This window comes from Typopeltis vanoorti, chromosome 9, assembly GCF_054136105.1.
Source record: "Typopeltis vanoorti isolate ZY-2024b chromosome 9, IOZ_Tvanoo_1.0, whole genome shotgun sequence".
NCBI lineage: Eukaryota > Metazoa > Arthropoda > Arachnida > Uropygi > Thelyphonidae > Typopeltis > Typopeltis vanoorti.
Window position 1 is genome coordinate 40,891,038 of NC_143557.1, and position 20,072 is coordinate 40,911,109.

The 20,072-nt window shown below is 36.3% G+C and overlaps 1 protein-coding gene across 1 annotated transcript in view; it reads left to right on the forward strand.

Annotated features, from left to right (window-relative positions):
* The first annotated feature begins 2,423 nt into the window (after positions 1 to 2,423).
* LOC150103000 (uncharacterized) overlaps positions 2,424 to 20,072 on the forward strand; it is a 361,006-nt gene continuing 343,357 nt past the window's right edge. The window contains exons 1-2 of the mRNA XM_090397703.1: positions 2,424 to 2,534; positions 19,614 to 19,777. Of these exons, the coding sequence (XP_090253829.1) occupies positions 2,434 to 2,534; positions 19,614 to 19,777 (265 nt within the window). The 5' untranslated portion in view covers positions 2,424 to 2,433. The remainder of the gene's footprint in view (positions 2,535 to 19,613; positions 19,778 to 20,072) is intronic.

Genomic DNA, 20,072 nt, shown 5'->3' on the forward strand with positions numbered 1-20,072 from the left:
CAACTGGTATCCCCCCAATAGAATGGAAAAAAGCAATTTTGATTCCTATCTTTAAGAAAGGTAATAGAGATGACCCTATAAACTATAGAGGTATCAGTATACTAAATTCCTGTTACAAAATATATAGCAGAATCTTAAATAACAAACTAATGAAATATTCCGAAAACTTTATTCTAGGGGTCCAAAATGGATTTAGAAAAGGACGATCATGTATAGACCCAGCCTTTTGCCTAAAATTAATAATAGAGAAAAAAGAAGAGAATATAACTTAGAAACACATATTGCTTTTATTGACTTTGAAAAAGCATTTGACAAAGTTAAAAGAAACATATTATTTAACATATTAAAAGAAAGACAAATACCAAATAATATCCTAATAGCTATCACAAGTATATATGAAAATAATCAAATACAAATAAGATTAAATCACGAGCTATCATATACAAGAGAGATAAACCAAGGGGTCGACAGGGATGTCCCTTCTCAGCAACTCTTTTTAATATCTACTTAAATGAAATAATAATAAAATGGAATAAAAATTTACATCAAGGAATTAAACTTTCACCTACAGTAAACTTAAACACTCTCCTCTTTGCAGATGACCAAATAATAATTACAAATTCTGAAGATAACTTACAGAAAGCTATTTTAAATCTAAATGAGATATCCAAAGTTATAGTATGATCTTTGGATATATCAACGGAAAAATCAAAAACTATGGCCATTAAAGGACAAGATCCAGCAAGAACTAAAATAGTATTAGATAACAAGATCTTAGAACAGGTGAATTCATTTAACTACCTAGGATGTATGATCACTTAAGAAAATGAAAAAGATATAAACATAAAAATTGCAAAATATTTAAAAATAACAGGTGTAATTAACTCTATATTTAAAACAAACCTAGTTCAAAAACAAACCAGGCTAAAAGTATACAATACATTAGCCCTACCGGTCTTAATGTATGGAAGCGAAATCTGGACAATAAAACAAAAAGACAAACAAAGATTAACAACAGCAGAAATGAAGTTTATGAGAAAAACTGCAAAGTATACCCTATTTGATCACAAAAGAAACGAAGATATGATGAAAGAATTAAACCAAGAACCTGTAATAGAAAAAATAAAAAAATATAAACATAGATGGATGGAACACGTTCAAAGAATGAAAACAGAAAGATTACCAAAACAAGCCTTAAAGTACAAGCCATTAGGAAAAAGAAAACCAGGACGTCCTCTTATACGATTCAACGATGACTTTTAAAGCCGGAACAGGCCATACTAGGCCTAAATCCTTGATAAGTATGATGATGATTATGATGATCAATCCTATAAAATCGCTTTAATAATTTATATGCCTCTATCAATCATATCTCCTCTCCTATGTGTATCAGCTAGATTTTAGAGCTCACAGATCTTAAATCTATCCTCATAGGGAACATCGCACAGACCTGCAACAATATTTGTAACTCGCCTCTGAATCCTCTCCACCATTTCTTCATCACCAAGAAATCCAGGTGACCAGATCTGTGCGCAATAGTCCAAATGCGGTCTTATTAATGCCTTATAAAGTGGAACAATAACTTCCTTATCCTTGTTTGTTAGGGTGTTCTTCAACAACCATGTAAGTTGATGTGATGCTTTGGCAATCTCTGCAATATACCCTTTAAACTTAAGTTCTCTGTCCACAATAACTCCCAAATCTCTTGCCTCGTCAACTTCTTGCAGTTCAGTTCAATTATTATGGTAAACAACATGTGATCTCATCCTCCCGAAGTGCATCACCTTACACTTAGCCACGTTAAACTTACGACCATTTACCCAAGTCCATACCGTCAGCCTATTTAAGTCATCCTGCAAGACATCTACATCTGAAGTGATTATCGCTCTTCTAATTTTGCATCATCAACAAAGAAGTGGATATTTCCTTTCAAAGTATTCCCAGTATCATCGATGTACAAATTAAACAACAGAAGACCAAGCACTGAGCCCTAAGGTACACCACTAGTCACCTGCCTTCTCCTGGACTTAACTCCTCAATAAACCACTCTTTGATATCTATCCACTAGATATCCTCTAATCCAAATCACTAGCATCGGATCCATACCCAATTTTTCTAATTTATGCAGCAGAGTTCCGCGTGGAATCCTGTCAAATGCCTCTGCAAAGTCCAGTAGTATCACTGAGATAGGATTTCTTTACTCGAATTTATAATCCCTTAGCATTTAGTTTATTTGTTTTTATAAGGAGGGCTAGATTATTTATCAATTAGAATTAAGTGAATATGAATAATATATTCTCATAAGATATCATTTTTATTTTATTTTTATTTATTATTATTATTATTTATATGCAGGGGAGCCTTTGTTGTTCGGATAGTGAGTTTTGACCACGTGGTTTAACTGTTGTGGTTGGTGTTTTTTTTTTTTTTGTCATGTATGTTCGTATTATGTTGATGTTCGAACGTAGGCTGTTGTTGCGAAGTGCGATTTCTTTTAGAAATCTTATATTTCGAAGAAACAAGTATATCGTCTTGTAGGTACAGATTAGTAGAAGGAGAAAGAGCATGAGTTTTAAGCTTTTGCATTGTTAACATTACTAGTTATTGCGAATTAAAGTCAAAGAAACCGATGCTATGTAGCCTTTTTTTTTTTTTTCCTCGATGATAAACATGTTATGATTAAACGCTCTGTGAAAACTGCCACTGAAAAGATATTAATGCACAGGCACCTCCAAGGAGTCTTGTTACTCATCGTAGGATTTAAAACAACATCACACAATTTTTTATTATTATTTATTTGGTTTATCATTTTTTAGACATTGTAGGTTACTTAAATTCTCACTTTATTGTGCATACACTGACACATGGTTGCTCTTAATGTAATAAATGGCTAAAATATTGAAAAATTAAAGCTTTTCTAATAATGGCTTGGAGTTGGTGTATCGTTTTAAGGTGTGGTTTATCAGCATTCAGAACTTATGGATGTCAAAGTGTTAGTTAGTAGTGCATATAGTTGAAACATTATTATTATTATTGGACTGCATCTCCATGGAGTTTCAGGAGACCCTTGCTAACTTTATCCACATAGCTATTAAACCTCACTTTGAACACATTCTCACCAATAAAGCACTTACAACTGATTCTAGCAGCCAAGTTTATTCATTCACCATTCCCAAGTGATAAATCTAGCACTGATGCCAAGTCCATATTTATTCAGTTTTCCAGGATGATATCATGTTCTGCATCTCTAGTTCACTACTGAAAGATTTCTTCTATCATTCCAGTAAAATACTTCTATCATATCATTAATTTTCTGCCTTATAACCAAATAGACTGTGGGTTGCAAAGCCACATTTTATTGTGAGGTTTGCATCCCCTTGTAAGGTTGCAAAGATGCACCTTAAAAGGGGAATCTTTGTCACCTGCCTCTAATTCCCTACTACTTCCTTAACTCCAACTTATCTCCTACTTCCTTATATCCATATCATTGTATTGTAATCCAGATGTGGCCATATTGAAGCCTTATAAAGAAACGATAACTTCCTTATCTCTTGTAGAGTGTTCTTTAAAACTTCCACATGGATAAAATATTATTATTATTTTTATTATTTGACACCTCCAGGGAGGCCAGAGACTCATTGAGGGTGGCACCTACTCTACAACTCTGTCTCCACCACTCAATCCAACAACCGTAATGAACTGCAACTACACCAATGCCATCTAACATCCACCACCACCACCACTACTAGTATTTGCACAGACAATCAGAAACATCCATTCTCACAGTGGGATTTGAATCCGTAGCCTTTTGGTTGGAGAACAGATACGCTAACCACTCAGCCAACCACGCTAACAAAATAATTTCCATCAAGGTGGATTTGAACTGCTGACCTATGGATTACCGAATTATCAACTACAGTTCACTATTCTGCCAACTGAACTACTGACAGAGACTATAGCAATTTGCATTGGACACATTGCATCCATCTGACGTGTATATATGTAAAGGCTGGTATGTTGGCTAATCACCATAAGCCACTTTTAGCCAGTTATGTTATATGCCTGTTGAATTTCTGTTCCCAGTTCACAAAAATCCCAAATCTCTTGATTTATCAATTTCCTTGAGCATTTCTGTTATATTAATACACAACTTCTTATCTTTTCATCCCAGAATGCATAAATTTACACTTTTCTGCATTAAGCTTATATTCATTATCCCTTGCCAATGCTGTGACTTATTAAAATCTGCAAGCTCTCTGTGTCACTTTTATTAACTATTACATTATCCAGTTTTGCATCATCAGCAAAGAACTGAATATTTCCCTTCAGATCATTCATTGCTTTTATCAGTTGACAGATTAAACCTTCTCTTGGATTTTGCTACTACACACACATAACCATTTGTAAAGTGTCCATCTGCCACTTGTATCCATATCACCAGTTTCAGATCCATTCTCATTTACTACAGTTTAAGAGTTTCATGTAGTATCTTGTCAGACATCTTTACAAAGTCCAGCAGTGTCAGCATGTAGCCATCTCAGCATTATAAAATGTGAGTAAATTACTAAGGCATGACCCATCCTTCATGAAGCCATGCTGTCCCTCATGGAATATCATATATGCCCATTGCTGAATTATGCCCTTGGCCAACCTTTCCAGTACCTTTATCTCCACTCTCAAAATACTGTGGTTTGTTTTTCTACCTTTCTCTCTTGGAATCCCTTTATCCAGTGGACCTATTTTGCCTTTCTTCCCCTTGGGACCTTGCAGAGCTCTAACATAAGTTTAACAGCATTCTCAGAGGCAATACCAGTTCCTTTGCACATTCTCATAATACACAGGCTGATATTCTATCTCATCCAATGGTCACATTAAGATTGTGTGATATCATAAGAACTTCACTGCTTCATCCGATGTTCCCACATCAGTTCCTGTCACATCTTTCTCGCTGCAACACCTCTAAATGGATGGTATACGCTTTCAAAATAATTAGCAACTCAACTGTTTTGCCTGGTGTCATCACCCTACAGCATTGGCTTTCACTAAAGTTATAGTTCTATGACCATATTCATTTTATTGACCACCTAGTGAAAGACTAGGACCTGTTTGGCTAATTTCCTCTTATACATAATTTCTTCTTTAGCAGTCCAGTAATCTTTTTTGTCTGTGCCTCCTTGTAATGCCAGCAAGTGTTTGGATCACCTTCACAACATTTTTTTTTTTCTTCTCTCGTTATTGATTCTACTCATTCATCTAACCCCCACCTTATTATTTTCCTGACTGGGCATATAGTTTGATATTGCTTTTTTCAGAAATCCTTGACCAGCTTCCATGCTCTGATAACATCCTTCCCTTGCAGATTCTTATGGTAGTGCACTGCTTCAAGCTGCTTCCTAAGTTTGTCATAGTCACCTGCTGTGTATCATTCCACATACTTTTCATAATTGAAAATTCAATGGTTGGTACTTCCCAAGTGTAGCTTGTGGCTAACCTTGGTTATGAACAGATCATCTGATGCAGTCACCTGAACTAGCTCTCTCAAACCCAAGTCCCTTTTATTATATACTGTTTGAAGTAAACATCTTTTCATACTTGTATAAATTCCATTTCCTTCCATTCTATGCCTCTGTCATTGAAGTCCTCCATAACAATTACTTTAGCTGTGCTCATTGTGCCAATTTACTGTTGTATGACATCTACATCTCTTTCCTCCTGCCAACCTGATAATCATTTTGGCTGAAGTTCACCAAACATCAGCATTGCTCCTTCCCCAATCCATTCTCTATCCTTCTTGAATATACCATACCCCTCACATTCTATCCTTGTCATTACTTCAACTTCTTTCAGTCACTTCACACTAATCCTTGTAACTTCTAACCAGGTTGCATCAACCAATGTCAAAAACTCCTTCCTCTTATTTTTGATGTTTCTGGCATTATTCTTATTCATGAACTGCAATATCACCTTATGCTTACCTCTTGTACTGACTATCCCATTCAGATTTGTTACCAGAGTGACTATATTTCCTCAGTTTTTGGTCATTGTCATACTCATTACAATTGGCCTCTTGGTAATCACTTAAATAAATGCTGATCTGGTATTGGCTGAGCAGATCTTATGTCCTTTCTCTAACCAGCAGGCTATGGGTTTGATTCATGCCATGAGCATGAGTGTTTCTGAAAGCTTCAAGTGATTGTTGATTCTTATAACTCATTGTGTGTGACCACCACTTTGCTTAGTAGAAACCTGAACAGGCTTAAAAAAGTACCATGTTTGGTCTCTGGAGAAAATCTTAGCCTGTTCATGTATTAATACTGTACTAATGTACTATAGGTTTATAACCTTCTGATCATGAGCAGATCTTATGTCCTCTCTCTAACTAGCAGACTATGGGTTTGATTCATGCAATGAACATGAGTGTTTTTGAAAGCTTTAGGTGATTGTTGATTCTTATAACTCATTGTGTGTGACCATCACTTTGCTTAGTAGAAACCTGAACAGGCTTAAAAAAAGTACCATGTTTGGTCTCTGGAGAAAATCTTAGCATGTTTATGTATTAATACTGTACTAATGCACTATAGGTTTATAACTTTCTGTTAGTGGATTCATATAAAACAGTTGACTAATATATTGAAACATATGCAAGGTATTGCTCTTCCCGATATATCCAGATGTGACGTTACTAGTGGTTTCAACTAACATCTGATATTAGTTCTGAAAAATCTGATTTTTGCTTTTTGAACAATAATTTTTACTAATAAATGCCCATCTAGAGTGAGCATAAAGAATAATTTAAATAAAAATTTAATTAAAAGATGCTAAATTATTAAGCATATTTACCATATCAACAAATAGCATAAAAAAAGTATGGTGATGTCTGTGCTGCCAATCTGTAGGATAAGGTTCCCTACAGATTGAATTTATAATATTACTTAGAATTTATATCTGTCAGATATTATAATTATGCCAGATATTATAATTATGCCAGATATTATAATTATGCCAGATATTATAATTATGCACAATCTGTAAAATTATTACTTGTACCAGTGGCCAATCTAGAGTTTCCTGATCACCTTTCTTTTTAGTTTTTGGAGGAACAATTATTAAGAAATACTTAACATTATTTAAAATCTTTAATTCTTCTGTAATTTATGTTTTTTCACCAATAAAAGTTAATTACAAATTTTAATTTGTGGTATAATTTAAGGCTCCCAGGTGCAGCAGGATCCTAGCAGGATTAATTAAGACATTGGAGCAATGAGAGTGTTTTGTAGATTGATGACAAGGATATAGAAAGGCAGACTTATGGCCTAGAAAGTGGACGAAGTCAGTTTTCATACCACTACACAAGAAATGAGATATGAAGAATTACAAGAAGTAAAGAACTATTAGTTTAATCTCTCATGCAAACAAGATTTTATTAAAGCTCATTCTAAATAGGATGGCCCAAAGTTGAAGCAGAGATGCCTGAGGAAGAAGCACATTTCAGGAAAGGCAAGGACACACAGATCAGATCCTTTGCCTTATGCAGATCGTTGAAAACTACTCCAAAGCTTTTGACTTGGTTCAGCATGTTGAAGTTGTGGGATGTAATGAAAATAATGGGTTTTCCTCAACACGTTATCATATCGATAGCCAACTTTACCAGTTAGCAAGAAGCCACAGTAACAACAGGTGTTGGATTTCCTGATTGGCATCAGGTTGTCAAGGATGCCTACTTTCTCCTCATCTGTTTAGTATCTATGCTGAGGACATTGTTCATATAACATTGGATGAGCTTAAGAGAGGAATTGTGATAGGTGGTAGATTAATCAGTAATCTGAGGTACAGCAATGATTCAGTACTCCTTTGTAATGACAAGGAAGAACTAGGATGAATCCTTAACAAAGTTAATGAGATTAGCAAAGACAGAATCCTAATAAGACAAAGATTATGGTTCTCAAAGGAAAGATTTTTTCATTTGAAGGTAAGTTAATGTCTTGTATGGAGGTTGCACAATGTCTTCATCCCACATATAGGCAAATGGACCAGAGAATGCACACAGTTGACAAACAAAATATTTATTAGTGGACATTGCATAGTATATTGTGTGGATAGCAGATTAAAGTAGTGTAAACAGTGGGGTGTTTGATGGGAATGCCTTTTGACACTGACTTGTTGGACTCCATAGGAATGTTATGTAATGATAACTGGATAATCCTCTTCAAATCATTCTTATTATAACTGATATACAGATTAAACAGTAGTGATTCAAGAAACTTGGCTGTGTGTCACACCACTCATCACCTGCCTTTTAGGTTCAATACTGCTATTCTGATGGCTGTTTCTTAGTTATCCTTTTGTCCATGTCACCAGCTTCATATCCATCCCTGTTAGCTCCAGTTTACGTAATAGAATTTTGCAGTATTCTATCAGATGCATTTGTTTAGTTCATCGTTATCATCATGGTTTAGCCATTAGTAACATTATCTAACTTAGTCGATGGTGCATCATTCTTCCATTGCACAGCGGAGACTTAAAGACATGAATGTGCATTGGAATCATCAGTTATTATAACTGTTTTGTTTTGAATTATCTTCTTAATGCTGAAGTGATGAGTGTTTTTTTTGGCTGTAGAGATCAGTTGAAGGTGAGTTTACTGGAATTATATAGTAATGGCAGTTTTCTTCTATAAACTTGGTGTTTTTACCTGCAATTATGGAAAAATAAACACCTACTTTATTGACACAAATTATATGCAAACCTCTTTCGATGTGATCCAGACCATTACTATCCTTTTATTATTATTATACAGGTATTTCCAGGGTGTCATTGCAGGAGATCCATGCTATCATTATTCACACGTCTGTGAATAATGATATTGTCACTGATGGATTATAAGACAAAAATATAAGCAAACCTCCAATTGCTATTTTGTTTTTATTACAAGAGAAACATTAATGCAAAACCATTAAATAATAATATTAATTAAACATTTGCTCTATTGTGATATTGCACAATAAAACTGTTTATAAGCTCTTTTAAATTTAAATTATAAGCTATGTCTTTCTCTATCGATATAGTTGCTAGACCAAACTAATCTTTCTTGGGTCACTGCTGTGTGCGAATAATTTTTAATCAGTTCAAGCTTGGAAAAACTTTCTGCACTTGCTAAGCTAACAGGAATTGTTAGTATAGCGATGGTGCCTACCGCAATATGGCTGAACGAGAGTGCCCTTATTAAGCCGCACCGTGAAAAATATATAATCAAAAAATTTAGTTTGCACATCCTTACATAGCTTCCAGGGGTGTTACCCCCCCCCCCCCTTGTTCTCTCTCTCTCTCTTTTTCTCTTTGTCATGTATTGAAAAATTTCTTTTGTATCCATCTTACAAAATCTCTTTAGTAACTGGTGAGTTTCTATCACATCTCCTTTTCTCCATTTCCCAACCATACTCTGCAACTCATACACCTTCAGTCTGTCTTCATGGGGAGCATTCCAAAGATGTTACCATCTTGATCACTTATCTCTGAATCTTCTGCACCATCTCCTGATATTCAAGAAATGCAGGTGACCAAATAAGTGCACAGTAGTCAATATGCAGCCAAATCACAGCCTTATAAAGAAAAATAATAACCTCCCTATCTTTATTTGTCAATATGTTCTACAACATCCAAGTAACTTTGAGCTATTTTGCCAACTTTGGCAATATGCCTCTGAACTTCACTCTCTGTCCACCATGACTGAGTATCTCTAGTTTTGTTAATTTCCTACAGTCCAGTACCATCACTATGATACAAATATAATCTTTTCATCCTGAAGTGCATAACTTACATTTTGCAATATTGTCCTTTGCTTGCACTGCCAATTTATTTAAATCAGCTTGTAGGATATCTGCATCACCTTTATCAGTGTTGCCCTGCATCATCAATAAACAACAGTTAATGTCCCTCCTTAAATCATTCCATATATTATTAATATCCTACTCTGATTTTTGTCTGCAGTACTCACTCCCATCCATACCGTCAGCTTCATATCCATTCTCATTTGCTCCAACTTATGTAATATTATTATTATTATTACGTGCTCCTCCTTGGCGTCTGTAGACTCATTGAAGGAGGCCCTAAGCATCATTCCAAGCACTATCCAACATTTGTGCAATATCCTTCATACTTTGCTTTGAACTCATTCACAGTCATGGCACCCACAACAGACTTCAACATCCTATTCCACTAATTCACCACCCTCCAAATCAAAAAGTGTAGTTTTAACACCTTTGCTAACTATACTCTTGCTCAGTTTCCAAGGATGACTCCTAGTTTTCCCAACACCAGCCCTGTTCCAAAAAATTTCCTCTGTATCAAGATTATGAAAACCCTTCAGAGGATTTGAAATTGGAAGTGATGACCATTTAGTCTTGAGCAGTAATAAAATTGAATTTCATATTGAAAAGAAGAACATGTAAGAAAGTTTTAAGGTGAATAAAATTAAACGAATAAATAAAAGTTGAGCAGCTCTCAGATGTGAATTGTAGACTAAAATACACAAACATTATTCAACAAAAAATTTAGTGGCAAGCCCTGAAGAAAACACTGATTGATTCAGCCAGAGAGGTATGTGGTGAGGTTGTCTGCAAGCTTAGAAAAGTCAGAACTTCATGGTGGACACAGGAACTTAAAGAGGCAGTGAAGGAAAAGAAGAAGAAAGCATATCAAAAGTTCCTGGTAAGAGGGCACTTACTCTACAACTCTGTCTTCACCACTCAATCCCCCAGCTGCAATGAACCATTACTATCATCATCATATTCACCAGCGCCATCCACCCACCATTACCACTACTAGCATTTTCACAGACAATCACAAACATCCATGCCCATGTTGAGATTCGAACCCGCAGCCTTTTGGCTGCAGAGCAGATAAGCTAACCACTCAGCCAGCCTTGAAGTAAGGAGTATATACTTGAAGTATATCCTGGAAGTATGGAGTAATTACTTTGAAAAATTGTTAAATGAAAAGTAGTGATAACACAGTGGTAAAAAACACTCAGCAGGGATGCAGTTAGGAATACATATCCATATTTGAAGTAGAAAAAGCCATCAAAGACCTGAAATGTGGAAAGGCAGCAGGAGTAGATGATATTTGACCAGAAATACTCAAGTATGGAGGTATAAAAGGTATAAAAGTCTTACACTGGCTGCACTGCATAGTTCAGAAGGCCTGGATAGAGGGACAAATTCCAGATATTTGGAGTAGAGCTCCCATTGTTGTGAGAATTAAAGAGGTATTTCTCTACCGAGTGTTCCTGGTAAGATTTATGCAAGTATTATTATTATCCAGGCCTCCATGGAGTCAAAAAAGTTCTTCTTAAGAAACACAAAGTCTATCATACCACTCCTTAAACTCATTGACCGTTCTCACTCCCACCACTCCATCAGGCAATGCATTCCATGGTTCAACCACCCTCCATGCAAAGAAACCACTCCTCAACCTCTTGCTCACAGTTTCCTTTCGTAACTTCCAGGGTTGGCCTCTTGTCATCACTCTTTCCCACTGTTCAACCAAGCAAAAGAACTCCCCATTATCAACCCAGTAACCACCACCACTCAACAGTTTAAAAGTCTCAATAATATCACCTCTCCTTCTATCCACTAAACTCTGCAGTCCACATTCCCTTAGCCGATCCTCATAACTATCATTGTACAGTCCTGAAACCATCTTTGTTATCCACCTTTGTACCCTTTCCACAGTTAATTTATCCCCTTCAAATCCTGGGGACCAAATCTGAGAACAGTAGTCCAAGTGTGGTCTGATTAGGGTCTTATACAACGGAATGATAACTGTTTTATCTCTGCAGGTCAGCATCCTTCTCATTATTGCAGCAATCTTCTGTGTTACCTTCACCACCTTTGCAATATGTCCCGTAAATTTCAGGTTTCTATCAATCATCAACCCCAGATCTCTTGTCTCCCCTACTTTCTCCAGTATAACTCCTCCCATAGAGTAGTACTATCTTAACCTGTACACTTCTTGAGGGTACATGGCAGGAATTTGATGATGATGAAAATCCTTCAGTTATTTGTATGTCTCAATCATATCACCATTTTTCTGCCTTCCAATCAATTTCTGTAATCCACGAATCTTCAACCTATACTCGTAAAATTCATTCCATATACCTGTTACCATCTTAGTCACTCGCCTCTGGATCCTCTACACCTCTTCCTTATCTCCAAAAAACCCAGGTAACAAGACCTGCATGCAGTAGTCAAGATGGTGTCTTATCAAGACTTGATAAAGAGAATAACCTGCTTGTCTCTGCTTGTCAAAATATTCTTCAGTATCCAAGTAATCTGATGAGCTTTTTTTAGCCACTTTTGGCACTGGTTCTCTAAACTTTGACTTCCTATCCACTAACACTTCCAAATCTCTGACTTTGTCAATTTCCTGGAGTACAGTTCCATCACTGTGGTATATAGCTGGTAATGTTTTCACCCCAAAATGCATAATTTTACACTGGGTGACATTAAACTGACATCCATTCTCCTTTGCTTAGACTGCCAGTTTGGGCAAAGGAGAATGGATCACCCATCATTGTGCAAAAATTTAACATAATCTGTATTAAGTATTTCTCTGCCTAATTTGCATCATCGGCAAACAACTGAACAGTTCCTTATCCATTTCTATATCACTAATGTACAAATTAATTAGTAGTGTCCCAAGAACAGAACCCTGTGGGATGTCACTAGTCACAGGTCTTCTACTGGACTCTACTTTTGAATAAACTGCTCTTTTATATCTCTCATTTGCAAACCACCCTGTTATTCGCTTCACCAACTTTATGTTCAACCCCCTGTGCTGCAGTTTATTGATTCCAATTCCATGCAGTATCCTATCAAAGGCTTTTGCAAAATCCAGCAGTATCACTGCAAACCTATTACTTTTATCCAGCTCAGCTGTCACTGTATTATAAAACATGTGCAATTATGTAACATAAGCATGACCTACTCTTCACAAAACCATGTTGATCCCCCCCCCCCATACAGTATCCTATTTACGTCTATCCATTCCTGTATTTTGCTCTTGACCAACTTCTTCAGTACCTTGACAATGACTTCTGATATGCTGATTGGTCAGTAATTTATTACATCAGTCTTGGAGCCACCTTTATGCAGTGGAACTATTCTGCCTTCTTTCCATCCCCTTGGGACTTACCCAGAGCTGAGACTTAGGTTAAACAATGTGGTCAAAGGCACTAACAATTACCTAGCACCTACACATAAAACTCAAGCTGGTATACCATCTAATCCCATAGCTGTATTCACATCAAGGTTCTGTAACATGCTGTGCACCTCCATTTCATTTATATCAGTTTCCATAAAACTCTTTGCTTCTCTTGTTACTACAATAACTCCTTGTGGATGATATATTCTTGCAAAGTGTTCACTTAGTAATTCTACTATTTTGACTGATTCAATTGCCTCCCTCGGCATTCATTAAAATCATTTTGCCATAAACACTCTTCCTTTTACTTGCAACATATTGAAAGAACTGTTTCAGATTATCTTTGGCTTGCGCTGCTAATTTCCTTTCATACTCTGTTTTTGCCTTTCTTACCACACTGGTTACCCTTCTGGCTTGTGCTCTGTACTGCTCATCTGCCTACTAGTCATCTTTCTCCTTGAATTCCCTTCATAAAATTTTCCATTTTTATTGTAGCTCCAACTTAATGATGTACCTATGTAAAGTCCAACAGCATATTGGTGTTTCTATTTCCTTTCTCTAATTCTGATGTCACCATATTCCTGTCTGCCTGTTACCGAATTTTACCTTTAACCAATTTTCCAATACTTAAACCATCACTCCTGAGATATAAATCAGTCTTTAATTTGCTGCTTCTATCTTGAAGCTGTCTTTATGTAATGGAACTAACTTCTCTGTTTCCACCTCCTTGGAACCTTGCCAGAGTTTAGATTAAACAATTTCTTCATAGGCACTGCCACTTCTCTTGCACATTTTTTCATGGCACATGGGCCAACATACCATCATCCTACTAATGTATTCACACTGATATTTTTCAATTTGCTGAGCAGCACCAGTTCATCTGTCTCAATTCTGACATCAGTCTCTGTCACATTGGTAATTGAAAGTTTCCACTTGGGTGATACATCCTTTCAAGGTGATTACTTAGTTGATTCATTTTTTCTATCACTTTACTGCCATCAATACTGAGTAAAGTTTTCTACCATAAATTCTTCCTCTTACTACAAAATGAAAAAAAAAAAAAAATTTGGATTTAATTTGGCCTGCTTAGCTAATTTACTCCGATAATCTGATAGGCTAAATTTACACTTCTAACTAGTCATCAATCTTTTTGTCTCTGCTGTGTATCATTCACAATGATTCCAGTCTCCTTTTTGTTTATATTTCCTCCAGAATGCTCACAACCAATTCATGAGCAGTTCCTACTTGAATCACTAATCATCCATTTAATCCTTATTTGATTTATCCTCTTGTATCTGAACATGCAATCCAATATTGTTTCTCTCCAAAAATTCCTGACCACTTCCATTCACTGTTGACATTTTTTCTTTGTAGCTTCTTCTTATGGCACTGCTCCAAGCTGCCACCTAAGTTTGTTATATTTTCCAGCTTTCTAATTCCATATCAACTCTTAGGGGATTGTTGGCTGTTAAATAATTTGTAATATGGACTTCGACACTGCACCCACACTGCTCATGAATTTTCTTGACATCCAGATAACATCATGCAATTTTGCTAAAAATTTTCAGTCTGTAACTAATCTCTGCATTGTCACAAGTATCTACCTCATTTTTGAAATTAGCTTATTGTGTTCACACTTCAGTCCTCAAAAAAAAAAAATAATAATAGCTAGTGTGTTCACTGCTTTGTGAGCACACTAACTAATCAGTGATTGCTATTATAAATTGCTTATGTTCTACTATTTTCAGTCTACAGGGAAAAGTTTGGAGAAACATCAGGACTTAAAAATTCCAATTTTTATGGCCTGTGTGTGTGTGTGTGTTATGATCCATCGAGTTGTTTTCCACTCCTGGCGACTCCATGAACATACACTCTCAATTCCGATCTGTCCGTGACCATGTCTTTCAGAACCTCCAAGTGCACTCCAGTTGCTTCTTTAACTCCATCCACCCATTTAATTCTTGGTCTTCCTCTTCTCCTGCTTCCATCAACTTTAAGCAAGCATTATCATCTTCTCCAGACTGTTATTTGCTCACATAATATGTCCGAAGTATGACAATTTTTGCTTGATGATCATAGCTTCAAGGGAGCAATCTGGCTTTTTTCTGTCTATCATTGATCTATTGTTTTTCTTTCTATTGCAGTCCATGGTATTCTTAGTAAGCGTCTCCAAACCCTTAATTCAAATGCATCTATCTTTCTTCTTTCACTTTTTCTCAGGGTCCAACTTTCACATCCATACAACACCACAGGGAATACCATTGTTTTCACGATTCTGATTTTTGTTGTGAGGCTAATATCTTTATCGTTAAAGATCTTGCTTAAATTTGTCATTGCTTTTTTTCCGAGTCATAATCTTCTAACTTCTTTGGTACAATAACCATCTTTATCATTTCGAGATCCTAGGAACACAAAATTGTTAACTGCTTCCATTTTCTCCCTATCTACTTCAAAATCATTAAGTTCACATGTTGCCATAACTTTTGTCTTTTTGAGGTTAAGTTTAAGACCATATTTAGCACTTTCTTTAACTTTCATAATAAGTTCCTTCAGATCTTCTTTGCATTCTGCTAGCAAGGTGGTATCATCTGCATACCTCAAATTATTAATATTTTTTCCACCAATTTTAATTCCAACTGAAGACTCCTCTGGCCCTGCCATTCTTAAAATGTATTCGCTATACAAGTTAAACAGGTACAGAGATAAAATACATCCTTGTCACACCCCTTTACCTATAGTGAAATACTCAGTTTCTCCAAGATCTGTTTGGACAGTAGCTTCTTGTTCATAATAAAGATTCCTCAGAAGGATAATGAAATGCTCTGGTACTCCATTGTTCTTAATACATTCCACAGTTTCACATGATCTACAGAGTCAAAAGCTTTGCTATAGTTATGGAAACAAAGATAGGCATTCTTTTGATATTCCTGTGCTCTTTCTATTATCCATCTCACATTGGCGATTTGATCTCTTGTTCCTCTGCCTTTTTGAAATCCTGCCTGTTCATCTGGCATTTCTCTCTCCATGAATGGTCCCAGTCTTTTCTGAATGATCTTAAGTAAAACTTTACTTGCATAAGAAATCAGTGCTATAGTTATGTAATTTTCGCACTCTCTTGCATCGCCTTTCTTCGATAAAGGTATATAAACTGTGTTAAAGATACCAAGTTATTTTAAATATAAACCTGGTTTTATTTACTCCATTTCCCAAGTAAGCAAACAGACAAGTCAGTCAAGTTTGCACCTGTAAGTCTTGCGGGCGCAAACTTGACTGACTTGTCTGTTTGCTTACTTGGGAAATGGAGTAAATAAAACCAGGTTTATATTTAAAATAACTTGATATCTTTAACATATATTATACCCAAGGTAAAAAAAAATAAAAAATAAAATAAAAATAAAACTTTCTACAGTATATAAACTGATTTTTTCCATTCCTTAGGCCATATAGTTGTGATCCAAATTCGCTGACATAGAGCCATTAAAATTTTAACTGCCTCTTCTCCCAGGGCTTTGAGCAGCTCAATAGGTATTCCATCTCCTCTTGGTGCTTTCTTACTGGATAGCTGTTGCAGTGCCCACCTCACTAAACTCTCCAGTGGTACTGGCTCCTGTGTATAATCCTGCTCTTCAAATTTCTCAGTAATTTTGGAGTCCTTTCTGTAAAGGGCTTCTGTATACTCTTTCCAACTTTCTTTGATGTCTGCAGCTTCTGTAAGATATCCTTTGTGTTTACTTTTCAATATTGTCACCTTAGCACTAAACTTTCTTATTGGTTCCCTGATCTTTTTGAAAAGATCTCTTGTTTTGGTCTTCTATTTGTTGGCATTCCTGGTTAAAGTATTTTCCTTGTCTCTTCTGGCTTGTTGTTGAAACTCTGCATTCAAATGCTGTACTTGCTGCAAATTTCCTGTGGCCTTCGTTTTCCTCCTTTCCTGAGCAGTTTTGATGGCATCTTCTGACAGCTATTTGGACTTCTTCTTCTTACAAACTGTTGGGATATTCTTCTTTGCTTCTGTTTTAATTATATCTTTAATCTCTTCTCATAGTTCATCTGGTTCTCTTTCACAGAAATTGAGTGTGTTGAATCTGTTCTGTATGCTTATATTGTATTCAGCTGGTATGTTTCCAAGATCATATCTGATAGACATTTGTGATGTTTTCAGTTTCCGTAGTTTCACTTGTATCATAGCCACTAATAACTCGTGGTCTGTTCCACAGTCTGCACCTGGAAAAGTCTTGACAGACTGAATTGCACTTCTCCATCTTCTTTGTCCAAGTATATAGTCAGTTTGATTTCTGTGTTGTCCATCTGGTGATACCCATATGTACAATCTTCTTTTGTGCTGTTTAAGGTGTTAGCAACACCTTAAACAGCACAAACAAAGAATTTTCTGCACAAAACTCAACTAGTCTCTTCTCTGCAGTGTTTCGAATACCTAAACCAAAATGACCTGTTATTCCTTGTTCCTCAGTCTCTCCCACTTTTGCATTCCAATCTCCAATATGTAGCCATACATCTCGCTTTGGTGCTGCATCTATCGCTTCTTGTAACTTGCCATAAAATTCTTCAATGTCGTCTTCTGATGCCTCTGTAGTAGGTGCATAAACCTGAATGATGGTCATATTCATTGGATGTCCACTCACTCTGAGAGAAATGATTCTATCACTCACTAGATTATAATCCAATACATACCTAGCCATCTTTTTCCTGAGTAAGAAAGATACTCCATTTTTTCGACTTGTCTCATGCCCTGAGTAATACACTATATAGTCCCCTGACTGAAAATGACCCATTCCTGTCCATCTGAGTTCACTTATTCACAATATATCCAGCTTCTTGTGCTCCATTTCCATCTTTATTATTTCCATTTATTTACCCTGGAATAATTCCCTGCAAAGAAAATTATCCCAGCTTACCTTGGTTCATACTTCTAACATTCCAAGTTCCAGTCCTGTGGTTTTTTTGTGAAACAGGGAGCCTCCCTTTTCCAACCAGCAACATCCGTGACCAAGCTTCCTTCCGGGTTTGACCTGGACACATCATAAAAATTAGTTCTACTTGTGGAAGCCCTCTGTTCTTCCCCAGTTGCATGTTGGATGCCTTCAGGCCCGGGGGTCTTACCATCCAGCACCATATCGTACTTTCTCATTTTTGGCATGTTCATGGAATGTTCTTGGCAAAGTACAGAGGTGGTTTGCCATTGCCTTCCTCCGAAATATTTTTTGACTTTCCAGTCTAGATCTGCACTGTTCTGTGAAAACGGGGGCACCTCTGGAAGGATGTGACTCTTCGCCATGCAGTGCGGTCTTGGTAAAGAAGAGGATAGGTCTCTATAATAGAGATGTATTGCATATATCTTTACCCTGGAATAATTCCTTGCAAAGAAAATTATCCCTTACCCCCTTTCATGGCCTACCATGTGCCAAACCCAGACTCCATTTGGCAGCAGGAAGAAGGGAAAAAAAAAAAAAGAACAATCTGTCCTAATCTGTTAAAACATATGCAGTAGCTAGTCACTACCCTTTTATATTTCAACTAGCATCAAAATCATATTCATTGTACAAATTTTCCTTGTTCATTTATTCTTTCTACTACTGTTTTAGAAAATAAGCTGGCAGAAACAACCTCACTTCTTATGCCTTTCCTAAAAAGTACAATCTTCAATTTTTCAAATGTCACAGTAACCAGTTTGTTGTTATTTCTTAATTTTCCATCCATTCAGTATGGTGTTATACAGGGTGTTCCTGAATTCATGGCCCAAACGTGATGGGATGGTAGTATACACTGAAACCAGCAATATTTGTCATAGAATATGCGGCTGTAAACACAGTGAGGAATTGGAAATGAAGGACAGACACAGGTTTCCAGAGTCACATTTATTGGAGATCGTTACAACAAATGCTCAAAGTCCACCCACCAATGTTGATGCACGCGGCACAACGGCAGAGTAGTGTTCGGCGTACCTACTCGTAATCACTGGGCTTGTCGCGCACATTGCCGGCTGCTACAGACAGTCGAGCGTCTGTGCCCCCTACTGGGCTGCATTTGTGGCCGCATGTTCAATGACGAATATTGGTGGTTTTGGTGTGTACTACCATCCCCTCACGTGTGGGCCATGAATTCAGGGACACCCTGTAAAGCTGCCAAGTCATGTTTGTGAGATTACCAAAAATAAAAAATTTTAATAAATGCATCAAATCCATTTTGTTTTTTTGATCTTTCTATGGACCTTTACTCTATATTTTGGGCTTCAGATACCTGATCTTTCATCTTGTATTCACTAAATGAATGATTCTATTACCAGGGATTAGCTCAGCTTACAAAATTTGAAATATGTTTAAATACTATAGCTTAGAATGATATTATTATAAGATACTTATGTAATCATTTCATATTTTTGCAATTTTTAATAGAATTCCTGAAGTGCCAGAAGATTCTCCTGAAAATAATCCACTGCTTAGAACATGCCAGTTTCCCCAGTTTTCAGAACTGGATAGTGTAAAATGTATAAATGCCATTGGAAAACTTATAATTGATTATGAAACTGGAATTTCTGAACAGGAAGAAATTCTAAAAGGTAATTTGACTATTTAAGGTTAAACGGTGATGTTTCTCATCTATTCGGTTATTTATTTTATATTTTTATACACCTGCTCCAGTTATTATAAGTACAAGGTGTGAGATATACCGATAATGTGATTCTTACTATTTCAAACACAACTATAACAAACTTGCTGACTATTACTATAAAAATCTAGCTCAAAGCCCACAACTACAATGCATTACTAAAAGAAAAATTCACTATAGTAAACTATTTACTATAATAAACTATTCCTATGGACCCTGTATGTCTAGAGAATCAACTGTATATA